Here is a 13,220-nt window from a genome sequence, read left to right on the forward strand (position 1 = left end):
AGTTCACTGAGATAGGTGGGGGCCATGTCATGTAGTATCTTTTATGTTAGGAGCATTATGTTGAATTTGATTCGCTGACATACTAGAAGCCAAAGTAGATTATTGCACTTAAATCACTGTTAAAGCATTGTTGTAATAGTGTCTACTTCGTGAATGTTTCTTTATTTAACCTAGTGATTATTGTCATAGATGTAAAATACCAGTTTACATGGTGAATAAATAAGCATAATATTATACTCATCTCCTTTATGTTGTATTTACTGATCTCCGTAGTACATGTATGATTGAACTCTCGAGGTACTTACAATATAGTATGATATACTACGTATTAGTGAGTATTTACTTAAGGAATTGTTTGTTTACATTCTTTTAGATGAATACTATTTACTGATGACCGGCATGAGTAGCCTATGGTTCTGATATCATTAGCGAGTACATTTTGTGCTAGTAGTAGTAGTAGTAGTAGTAGTAGAAGTATACAGTTAAAATAATTTGAACAACGCTTTTTACTATGTGAATCGCACAGAAGTTGTTTAAACATGTTAAACAAGTGTTTAAAATCTTAAACAACACAGTTTGAATTCAAATAAGGCTCTTTAAGACTTTAAACACTTGTTTAAACAACTTCTTCACATAATAAACTGCGTTGTTTAAATTGTTTTTAACAGTGTAGTAGTAGTAGTAGTAGTAGTCGTAATAATAATAATACTAACAACAATAATGATAATAAGAATAATAAAAATAATAATGATAATACTGATAATAATAATAGTAACAATAATAAGAAGAAGGAGGAGCTAGGGAGGAAAATAAGAAGGACAAATAAAAAAATAATCCTTTGAAGTCAGTCTGTCTACTTCTAATTTTGTATTCCCTATGGGGTCGGACGCCCAAATAGGGTGTTACATGGTTAAAACCCCCATTCCACAGAGAGCAAGACCTCTGAAAGACTGCCGTAAGAGCATGAAACCTGCTTGGTCTTTCAAAGGTCTTTCAACGAACTGCCAAAGATCTCCAAGGTCTTTCACGATTCTTGATGGATCTTTCATTGGTCTTCGTGAGTCCCAAAACTTTTTGAAACGGTTCAAAACAGTCTTTAATTAAGGTATATTTGTTGCCATGTTCGTGGTTGCCATGGTGATATCAGTAGGAGGAGTTGTTTGTTGAAACTGGAGGAGAATGGTAAAGTAAGTGATCAACGCGCTGACAACCTGTACAAGAGATGAAGAGAAACAATATAGCAGTTCCAACATTAAAATAAAATCGAAAAGGAAAAAGAAGTATATTGTAATCATGATTATAGAAAAATAAAATGTTTTCGTGGCAGTAAAGTAAAACATTGATCAATCAGAACACAAATGAAAATACCTACCTCTAAAACCCGTTCCTTAGTAATAACGAAGCAACCAAGAGCTGTCATGCCGATTTCTGGTCCGTCCAACCGAGCCAAGAATAGAAGCTGGACCTAAATTAAACCAAAAATAAAAAAAAATGCATTATATCATATTTGGTATGTTTTATAATGTGATTATACAGGACATACGCATAAACAAATGTGTTTGGTGGAACAGTAACAGGTCCAGAAATGCTTGGCTCAGTATGTTTCTTGATGAAACATGGCTCCATCACAACTGCCTGTTCTCTCACTGAGCGTTTCTTGGTCTTCACACGTCATTTGGTTCATTTTGTGCTGGTTGATGCTTTGAGTGTTGATTGTCCGCATGTTGATCTTCAGTAGGTTGATCATTTCCAGATTGACTGCTTGCACTGCAGGTTGATCATTTCCAGATTGATTGTTTGCAGGTTGAGATAAATTTGAATTTGAATAAATTCTCGATCATTACATTGTACCATTCTGTCGACAATATTTAATAATTGTCTTTATTGTGAATTGTGTCACTTCGGACAGGCCAATTACTGAACGGGTTGCTTTCTGTAAATCTCTGGAGTATCAGAATTATAATAACAGTCGAGAATGTAAACGCACACAGCCATGTCTGTCGATCTTATAGCTGATGAGGTATATATCCTTTCCCCAATGACTTAATTAATGTAATTATGTAAAAATGAAATTAATCCCTTGATAGAGGAAAATAGTGAAAGCAGCCATGGGCGGAAATCCCAGGGGGGGGGGGGGCAGGGAGGACGCCTCCCCCCTACCCAAAATAGTAGGGGGCACAATATCAAATGTCCCCTTACTATTTTGGGTATTCAATGATTGAAGAAATACATCATTCAAAATCGTAAGAAAACATGGCTTTTGAATGAGATGACTTTTTTTGGATTTTGCCCCTTTTAAAATATTCAAAGCAATGGCATTTTATGATTTGGGACATTGTAGGCGGAAGTACATTCATGCTCTCATCGGGTCATTTTCTCAACATATGATGTCATCGATTTTTAATTTTTAAGCTCACACACTTTCAGAAAACAACCTTTAAAATCAAAACGACGAAATAAAAATTGCGACATGGAACTTCTGTCTAGCATTGAGACGGTCATTGCTCTACATTCTGCTTGATTTTTTTTTTTGGTGAAATTCAATAAACTAAAAGTAGTAAAAATGTACCTGAGATAGATCTGAGTCAAACGTGTCCATCTGTAGTTCGTGCACGCGTCTGCGAAAGGAATGAGCCTGCATTGGAAGGAAAGAACAGAAAGAAATTAAAGTGATTGGTTAACATTGGTTTGACTTTTAAAAAATCTGAGCTAGAAGGTCACACTTGTCACCTGTGTCTGTTATATGTCACAAAAATGAAGCCCAGAAAAAATTGCGTTCTTAAATAATTATTTAGTGCTTCAAAAATTGAAATATATACTGACCGTAAACACCATCTTAATTTCATCCCATACACTTATGTGTACTATTTAGGCGTCTATAAGACGCCTATTTACAAAATCAGGGTTTGCCTTGTAGTTTTAGCTTTTCATTCTCAATTTAATGGTTGTTTTCAGGGTTTATTAGTTCTAATACATGCACTTGTACACATGTTTCATCTTGGTTTGAGAATTTTTTAAATCGGCTGCTCATAAAGTTAAACAATACCTTTAACTGTTTCTTCGTTTTCGTGATTAATCACCCAAGTCTACAGTAGAATAATAACATACATTTTATATACCAATATATTTTGGAACTAAATACCAGTTAGGGTAACGATCTCAAAACGAGTTCGAATAGAATCCAATAAAATGACCACCCAAGTGTTTGTGTGTATAAACACAAAAAATATGTGCCAAATTGCTTTGGAAGAAAATGCGTATTTGCTGAGAAATGAGCAAAATAAGTACGAAATTCTATCAAATTTCGGGTATTTTTCAGGTTATTTTAATACACTGTCCCACATGTGCTTTTCTGTATTTTTGGTCATTAGAATTATCGATTTTGATTTCAATAATAATAATTAGCATTTATATAGCGCTTTATCAATCTACGACTGTTCAAAGCGCTTCACAATTATTATTACCCGGTCAATGGATTCATATAGCATGTCAAGCAGCCTGTTAGGCACACACTTCTTGGCTCAGATTTCATGATTTCACAAAGATAATTTTACATTAATGTACCAGATCTAGGTATATGATAATATGGGACAATCAACCTTGATTTAAAAGACTTTCTTTTCAAATAAATGTTTGCTGCTATAATGCTTTCTTTCAACTTTAATGTAAGGAATTCACGGGTGCTTTCGCTTTTTTTTTCTTTATTTTGTTTTGTTTTACATTTATGAGTTAAAGATTCAATTTCAATTATTTAATGTCTAAAATCACATAACATGCTATCTACGTTTATGTATTTGATTACTCAAGATTTATCTCCTTTCATTTAAATAGCTTCATTTCCGAGGTTGGGTTTCCTTTACATTTACTAAAATTAATCTACAAATTTATCCATGTCAAGAAACATAGGCCTAATTAAAGTAATCCAGACTTCTTTTGTCGCATTTGTCATAGTTTTATGAATTCAAGTAAAGCTGGTCCTTTAAATTATACTAATCATACTAATGGTTCTATATGATTGAAACAATATTTCTGCCCTACATAAAGTGAATGAAAAAGAAATGTGCCACCGGTTTGAAGTTATCTTGTCTGAAATAAAAACATTTAATCATAGCTTTATCGATTGATTGAGGGGCTCGTAACACAAAGCTTCGCAATCATCTACAATTGATTGCATTGACTACAATGTACAATCGATTATGAAAATGAAGCGTACGATTAATCGCTAAAATTTGTATTACGGTACCCTGGTAGAGTTATCCTCCCTGCATATTTTGGTAACATTTTCATATGGATCTTAGCGGGCATGACTGACTATGAGAAAGTCCTTAAAGGACAAGTCCTCCCCAACAAAAAGCTGATTTGAATAGAAAGAGAAAAATCAAACAAGCATACACTGAAAATTTCAACAAAATCTGATGTAAAATAAGAAAGTTAAATGCACATCCTGTTCGGTATGCAAATGAAGGAGCCGATGACATCACTCACTCACTATTTCTTTTGTGTTTTATTATATGAAATATTTTGATTTTCTTGTCACTGTTATTTGAAATAAAGTTTCATTCCTCCCTGAACACATGGAATTCCATTATCTTAACATTTTGTGGTTCAAGCAAGGGGGTCCTAATTGTAAAATTCGTCAAAATTGAAATATTGTATAAGTCAAACAATAAAAAACAAAAGAATAGTGAATGAGTGACATCATCGACTCTCTCATTTGCATATCACTAAGTTGAGCATAGAATTGTTTTGTGAAAAATAAGCGGTACTTTAGAATGTCATAACTTTCTATTTCACATCCGATTTTGATGATGTTTTCAGCATTATTCATGTTTGATTTTTTTCTCTATTTATTTAAATCAACTTTTTTCTGGGATGGACTTGACCTTTTAATATCAGTTGCTCCAAGTTCCAGACACACACACACACACACATCCTCACACAAACACCCTCCCACCCGCCCGTACATGCACATCTCCCTGCCAAACACAACACAAGTCATTACCTCTCCCATACACCACCAACACCCCCACCCACACATACCCTTGTGAAGGGCTCCACATAAGTAACTGCTTCCAAATCAGGCAAGCCATTTTTGAAGGTACAAGGTATAAAAAAAATCAGACATTGTCCAATTGATGATCAATGACGTTACCAATAAGATAGGGGGAAATGTAGGTGATGTGTTAGGTAATGGTGTGTGTGGGTGTTTGTGAGGGTGTGCGTGAGTATGTGCGTGGAGGGATTGACAGGTTTTTTCTGCTTGCACACGAGTATATTTAAAAAAAAAACTCTTTTATTCTTATTCTCCTCCCATGCAGTAACTTAGCGCAACTGATATTTTTCGACCTTACCACAAACATATGAACACAAGGGGTAGTTACCAAACCATGAATGGTTAAAGTGACATTTTACCTTTTCATGAACTCGCACTGAGAAATAAGACAGAAGTGACACATTCGTGAAACAAGAAAGGAGCCAAAAAGACGTCAAACTAATGTAGAAGCCGTCGTCAGCAAGATAAAAGAGCTGATATAACAGAAAAATGATGAGTGGAATGTTCGTCGAGTAAATAACGCCCAAAAGAGGAGAGAATACATCATCAGCAACCTCGACAGTGTGGCAAATTACAGCGTGTCTTCGCCGAAAACAATTCAGTGTCTTTTTATCAAACCGACGGGGGGAGTTGAGAGACTTGTCGAATTCTTCTGACAAGTTCTCAAATTGCGACGATATGTTGTAACATATGAGCGAGTAAAGAGCGATCGGAAATATATAGGTAGCAATTGCAAAGCCTCCGAATATCAAGTTGAAGCCGCAAAAGTATTCCGAAAGCCATGGCCCACAGATGCCACTTGAGCTCAACGGGTTAAGTCCGAAGCCAAATGTTAAGAACCCAAGAGAAGCAACGTTGACAAGCGTGACACAAGTACATGTTATCGTTACAAAAATGGCCCATTTGTCGTATCTTTTGGAATTTTCGTGCCGATTCTCATACATTTCGTTTTTCGTGTTATGGGTCGTTTCATCCAGTGAGCAATGTGTTCGTCTTGTGTTGAGAGATGTCACTGAAGAGTTCCAATGATGCCTGAAGTAGGGCATGTACTTTTCTTTGGCACACACTGCAAACATGACGGTATTGCAGATAGAAACGATGTAAAAGAACACTTGCAATGTTATCTGATCTTGCTTGAACATTCCGTACCTGTCATTCAGAACAATAGAATATGTCATCCGGATCGCGTTCAGCCACAAGTATATACACAGAAAGGCGTGGTATACCCGAGAAAGGCTATTCCGCCAACTCTTCGACCTCGGTGGCTCAGGATGAGCATCCGGAAACCTCTCTGAACCTTCAGTCTGGTCCTGGGTTTTTAGGGCGCCCTTGAAAGCTGTTTCGTGATAGACTCCAACGATCTTCAAAGCCAAAAGGAGGGGTTCTAACATCTCATCCCAAAGAAGATTTTCTTTCACATCTTTCCTTGGAGGTTCATCTTGTTTGGTTACAGATTCCATATTTCCAATAACATCAATGCGATTCATTTCAGAAGCTAGAGTCTCTTTACTGGTTACATAAACATGCAAAGCACACTCTCTTCGAGAAATCTGGGAGTAGTTAAAAGATTATACCCTATGGATCCTTCTAAATTATGCAGACGAATCGACTAGGTGTTCGTGTTTGTATCGAACCTTCTCAATAAAACACCGTAATAGCAACTGACAATAACTCTTCACACCGTAAAAGCTCAGTGAAATCTCGCCAATGATGTAAAAACATAGGAGGTAACTTGCTTAAGTGCCCGTTGGATAATTAACCATGATTTTTTCCAAATTAGTTACCCCATTAAAAGGACAAATTAATTAACCTAATGGCGAAAGTGGTAATAGCCTTTGTCATGCATATGAATCGAATAGATAATTGATCGAGATGATGCTACCGCAGGAGTTTGTGGGTAAATATAATTAGGATGACTGGACTTTGTGTTCTTCTCTCTCTTTCCATCTCTGTTTAATGTTTTCCTCCCTATTTCTCTTAAACTCCATTCCTCAGCTTCAGATGCCAATATGAGCGGGATTTAGTTCTCCGGCTACGATCTTATCGTATGAAACGCATAGATTTATCCAAATCTCACTGACTAAAAAGAGAGACAGAATTAAATAGATAGACAGAAACAAAGAAAGATAGATAGATAGATATATAGATAGAGAGAGAGAGGGAGAGAGGGGGAGGGAGAGGAAGGGGTGGTGTGTGACATATAATTATAAAGAGAGCCATGGAGATTTTTGTCATTAGGGGGGGGGGGGTGAGATGGATAAAGTGAGAGGGGTGGGAGAAAGCAAATGGGGAAAATTATTCCATGAGGTAATTGAATGTCTTCTATGTTTACCACATTAAACTACATTTATAAAGATGATTGCTGTTTGTACTGAGCATTCTTCAATTTTTAATTACTAATTTTCGGTTGATTGTATTTTTTTTTATTATTGTTTAAAGAACCAATAATTTCAAGCTTACTCTCATCATCCCCCTCCAATTGTCCATGTCTCTCTTCTGTTGTATCTCCCCCTCTCTTGATAATAATAATGATAATAATAATGATAATCTGGTTATTCATAATGCAGATATTAAAGGTATCTGCGCATTCCCAGAATTATTATTACCCCAATTATTAGATTCAATCAGTCATTCACGCACACACCGTATGCATATCCTTCCCTCTAGCCAGTCGCCAATGAGGCGCACACAGTAGGTCGACAAGCCGATACCGGGTACCAATTTAGCACGTGGGTGGAGAGTGGCAAAGGGAACGCCTTGCCAATGGACGGTAGGTCGCGGTGGGATTCGAACACCCGACCCTATGATTACAACTCGAGCGTAAGAAATTCTACACCATGGTCCCTCCACTCTCTCACATTTCCTTCTTGTTCTGTCTGTCCGTATCTCTCTCCCTCTCTCTGACTTTATGTTTATCTTTCTCTCGTCCTATAACTGTACAATTAACCAAAATGAAGTTTTAAAAAATATATACTTTCCGATACAATTGATTTATTTCAAGATTATCCATAATTGTTAGGTTCTTAAGCCAGTCAACATAGTCGCAACTTCAAAGGATTCATTGCTTTTACAGATCACATCCTTTCAAACGATTCAAACGAAAGTAACGCTAGGTGATCGAGCATTTTCTTGTTTGGCACCAGTAACTCTGCAATGACTTATATACCCTTAAGTCAGGAAAGCGCCATTCATAAACCAGGGACGGATCCAGCCTTCGCCAATAGGGGGCGGATTTTTTTTCCAGCCATATATTTTCCCCGGTCGGCTGCTCGAAGATGATTTTTGGTTTCTTTAAAGGGGTACTCATAATAGTCACTTCTTAGCTTTATTCTTATATATCAACATAAATATATACATTATCCTTACTTATATAATGCGAGCGCGAGGCGCGAGCTATTTTTTGTGGGGAAATCTTGTGTATTTTTGCATTTTTCCTAAAATTTAAACATTCTGGGCGAATGTTTGTTATCCTGAAAAAGATGTATCTGCAGTAATTACTACGAACGCGAAGCGCGAGCAGAAATGAACTGATAGAAAAGGTTTCTGTTAAGTTAAAGACTGCGTGCAATTAGCCATAAAGACATTACGTATTTAAAGAAAATCAAATAATGCGAGCGCGAAATAATTTTTTTTTGACATTTTTACCTAAAGAATGGAAATTCTATATTTCTTGTAACCTAATCAGAATAGGTATATAACTGAACAATTGATGCGAGCGCGAAGCGCGAACCGAAAATTTCGAGATTTAGACCTATTGAATGAGACACTCTTTTAATGTTGTGTAAATCATGAAAGGGATGAGTAATTGGGAATCTTCCTTACATTAATAATGCGAGCGCAAAGCGCGAGCAGAACATTGTTATACAGTGCGTATAAAAAAAGGGACAGATTTGAAAAGTCTATAAAATTTTTGTTTCAAATAATGATGTCTATATTTTGGTGTTAATAGATGCTCTAAGGTCTTATCTTTGACATGCAATTTGAAAAAATAAATTTTATGTTTGGAACTGATCGGAAAGGTACACCTGTTAAGGATTGCTTGCAGTTAGCCATGAAGACGTTGCATATTTCAACAATCAAATAATGCGAACGCGAAGCGCGAGCTGAAAGAATTGGCGGAAAAATCGAGAATTAGACCTAAAAGCGCGAGCTGAAAAAAATGGCGGAAAAATCGAGATTTAGACCTAAAAACGGGACACTCTATTCATGTTTTGTAAATCATGAAAAGAATGCGTAACAGTGGATCTTCCTACATTAATAACGCGAGCACATTTTTTTAATATTGTTATCTGAAACTGTATATTGATTTAAATAGAGAACAAATTGAGCATCTGAAAATGCACGCACGAGCATAAACTATTTGATATTCCGATCTGAAAAAAAGAGTCAATTTCAGCTCTATCATTTCAAGTACTTTGTAGGAAAATTGTGAGGTGGATATGGATTGCACTTAATAAAGAGCTGATATTTTTCATTATTATTACTTTGAGTTTTGGCATACAGCTGTAGGACCGGGACATCTTGAGGACATCTCATCATATGAAAATGATGACTATCTTCCTATTCCTTTCGCTAAGCGCGAGATGAAACAAAAGAACAATTTAATTATTAAATTAATATCTTATTCATTAATGCCTAATGAAGGCGCGTAATCTGATGATATTGCGGCCTGAAAACTGGACATTTCAAGGACTTTTGTAATTATAAATGTAGGCTAAATCAGTTAATATATCTTTAACCAGTAAATCGATCGAGCGCAAATTGCGAGCCTTTTTTTTCAATAAACTGTCATGAAAAGAAGAATTTAAGTAGTTTGTTGTATAATCAATACACATTAATCGCCAATGAAAATGCGAGCGTGCAGCGCTAGCTGTTTCGTTTTGACAGTCAGACATGAAAAGGGATATTTTGAAAACTTAATGAAATACACGAAAATAATAGGTATCAGATAAATTAAAATTTGCGAGCGCGCAGCGCAAGCAGAAAATGTTAATATTCACACCATAAAACTAACATTTTTGCAGAGCACTTAAAAAAAAACAATTTGTAAATCATACAAAACAATGAAAGTTCGATTTCCAAGGTGAAAAATATTTTGTATATTGACTTCCAAACTTGATATTGATTATCATGATATTGAACAAGATATGAAAATCATTTAACAGGCAAAGCGAGCGCGATCGAAAATTTTATATAGTGATATGAAATATTCTTTTATTTTCCAAGTCTTCCCCTCATCTTATTTTATTCAATGGTCTTCCTCTTCTTCTTTTTTTCTTCTCTCTTTTCCCTCCCTTTTGCTCCGCCAATAGGGGGCCCGGGCCCCTCGGCCCTGGATCCGCCTATGTAAACAACTTAAAAACAAAACTTGAATCACATTTATATCATTTATTTCATTCATAATAATCTGTCACACCCAAGTCAACCCAAGAGGACATACAATCAATTCTCGCAACCAATTGTCACACCCAAGTAACTCAAGAGGACATAAAATGAAATAATTACATGAACAATAAAAATACAGTTCCAAGAATTTATTAAAACTGTATTCAGGTTCTTGTAGAACAATGATTCAAAGGCTTTGTTTCAAAATACAAATCACAATATAATATAAAATAAAAGCCTTTGGAATAACATACAAAGTAACCCACTTTATAAGGTGATATAATCACTCCAGTTCAATGTTCATTGATACTGACGAATCGTTACATAATTACATCATCTGACGACGGAACTGTCTTCCCTCTGACTCTCTTTACAAATCTTGTCCATAGCGGGATTTGAAAGTCATAATCATGGTGGATCCGAAGATGGGACCGGAACGGCTACTGGAATGGCGGTTGGAACCAAACTCAGAACCAGAAATGGAATAACCAGTGGAACCACAAGTGGAATCGGAATCGGAACCGGAACCCATCTAAAAACAAACATTTTACCCAAACTATAAATAATCTACGGAATAATAATATCTTCACATCTTCACAATATTAATAAACTTCCCTAGATTAATTCTCGACTGGTAAACTATAAACAATCTAAGGAATATTATCTGTAAATCTTCAGAATATTCATACAGGTGATTCCCTAGATTAATTCCACTATTCAGTTGAATAATGTCTTCCAATCTTCATAATACTCAGTCTTAATTCTCACAAATGATTAATAAGCATGATCAGTCCTCAAAATGTTTTACATATAACAAGAAAATGACTCCTTCATATTAATTAATTAACATGACATTTATTAAATTGGAAATAGTTTTAGTGTAAACTAACACTCTTCTCTTTTATATAGAATTCAATGGTCCTTTTTAATGACCTTGACTTTCTCAATGACACAATCATAATACAAAATGAACAGTAATCAAAAATCATTTTCACTTACAGTTTGACGTCTGTGACTAAAAGCAGGAAATCATCAGGAAGGCCTCAATTCTCAGCAGTCATGTTCTTGATGCTTAAAATGGAAAATGCAGCGCTATCTGCCCTAAATCCAAGTCTAAAACTTCAATTTTCTAATAGCATTTCTGAACCAATGACCCATAGGTCCTCCCTGTTTGACTTCTGAGCAGATAGTGAGGCCTGAGAGCTTGGTAAGGCAACACACCCAATGCAAAAATGTTACACCTGTTAAGCCAGGGAGAGTGCACTGGAGCCTATTTAAACAATGGTTTATTCAGTCCCAGGACTTAATTGAGCATAACAATAGGGGATAGCATAGGGGAAGAAGGTTGAATCCTTAACATAATCATTATGACAACAGTGGAATTATGATTGATATATGAAATGATATGATATATGATTAGTTTCTGCACTCTGTTGATATGGTACCAGGTAGGACTTATTCATTGACGCTTTAGCGCCGATATGGCGGCTCAGCTACTGCCGGGGTAATGATGATGCCAAGTATCAAAGCGCAGCTGTATAACTGCGCTATTTAAATAGGCGTGTTTTCATTGTTTTTTATTTCTATTATTATCATTATCATCATTTTATCATTATCATTATTATCAATTTTATCATCATTAAATGCGATTATATGTAATTGAGAATCTACATCGCCTTTGTTATCTGTCATCAAGATGACACCTTTCTTAAGTGGTGTCACACCTTGGCGTTTTAGACAGCGTATGCCCGACGTATCAAAATTTCTCTAAAACGTCGGCATACGCTGAACTTTGATTTTTTTTTCAACTCTGGGCGTATACTTAGCGTATTCATAACGAGTTGGACGTATACATAACGTCTTAGTAACTTATATCGAACGCTGCGTTAACTTATAAGTAACGTATTCCAACGAATGCTTAGCGTATTGCTGGCGTACACAACTTATGCCCTACGATAGCCTAACTTACGCATAGCGCGCGGCAGCGTATCGCTGACGAACACGTGTCGTAGCCTATAAAAAGGCTGCCGCTCGACTATTCAAATCATAACCGCACGATACATCACCGTATCAACACCACCGCCATGCCGAAGAAAACTCCTTTGAACCCCACCTTTATATACCAATTCCTATAAACGTTGTCAATACGCCATTATACGGTAGCTGTAAGTTATAAACACGTTCAGTAAGTTTTGTGGTCGTCCGGAGCACGTCTTCATACGTCAATATACGTTGGAGTTAAGTTACACATACGTTCAAAGCACGTTACTCATAGGTTAAAAGTAAGTTTTAGGGTACGCTGGACATTATCTCGACGTACATCGACTTATGAGTAACTTACGAGTAACGTGTGTCAACGTGTTTCAACGATCGCGTAACTTGCCTACAACTTTTGGCCCGCGTATGCGGGACGTATGAGCCATACGCTGGCATACGTCGAAAAATTTTGTGCTTGCACAAAATTTTTCGACGACCTCGCTATATGACGACGTATACCAGCGTGTTTTAGCGTACTCTTAACGTATGCAAAACTTTACCGTAACGTATTCGACGTACGCCAGCGTATTCGCCAAATTCCTCATACGTCGGGCATACGCTGTCTAAAACGCCAAGGTGTGACAGCGCCTTAAGGAAGGGGATGGGTGTATGTATGCTTACATAATATAAGTATATCACTTGATAAAGACGGTAAAAATTGTGGACTTGAATAAATTTCCCTTAAAAGAATCATATTGCCCTCGTATTAGAGACTCTGGCCAATTCTGTTGCGGGAAATATATCT

General features: G+C 36.3%; 1 protein-coding gene across 1 annotated transcript; it reads right to left on the reverse strand.

Moving 5' to 3' along the window:
• Positions 1-724: 724 nt before the first annotated feature.
• On the reverse strand, positions 725-6,726 carry LOC121414740. The gene is made up of 4 exons (XM_041607805.1): positions 5,413-6,726; positions 2,570-2,635; positions 1,373-1,465; positions 725-1,211 (listed from the first exon to the last, which is right to left on the reverse strand). The coding sequence occupies exons 1-4, from the start codon at positions 6,538-6,540 to the stop codon at positions 1,101-1,103; spliced, it is 1,398 nt and encodes a 465-aa protein (XP_041463739.1). The 5' UTR covers positions 6,541-6,726; the 3' UTR covers positions 725-1,100.
• Positions 6,727-13,220: the final 6,494 nt, after the last annotated feature.

Source organism: Lytechinus variegatus, chromosome 5 (genome assembly GCF_018143015.1).
Source record: "Lytechinus variegatus isolate NC3 chromosome 5, Lvar_3.0, whole genome shotgun sequence".
NCBI classification, from domain to species: domain Eukaryota; kingdom Metazoa; phylum Echinodermata; class Echinoidea; order Temnopleuroida; family Toxopneustidae; genus Lytechinus; species Lytechinus variegatus.

Bases quoted from the DNA above. Each gene is read 5' to 3' on its own strand.
- LOC121414740 (XM_041607805.1), bottom strand. From the start codon at position 6,540: ATGAATCGCATTGATGTTATTGGAAATATGGAATCTGTAACCAAACAA. The intron at 2,636-5,412 runs GTAAAATGTCAC...CTTCCAATGCAG, and splicing joins CAGTGCGAGTTCATGAAAAG to GCTCATTCCTTTCGCAGACG. The intron at 1,212-1,372 runs GTAGGTATTTTC...TCTCTTGTACAG, and splicing joins CTAAGGAACGGGTTTTAGAG to GTTGTCAGCGCGTTGATCAC.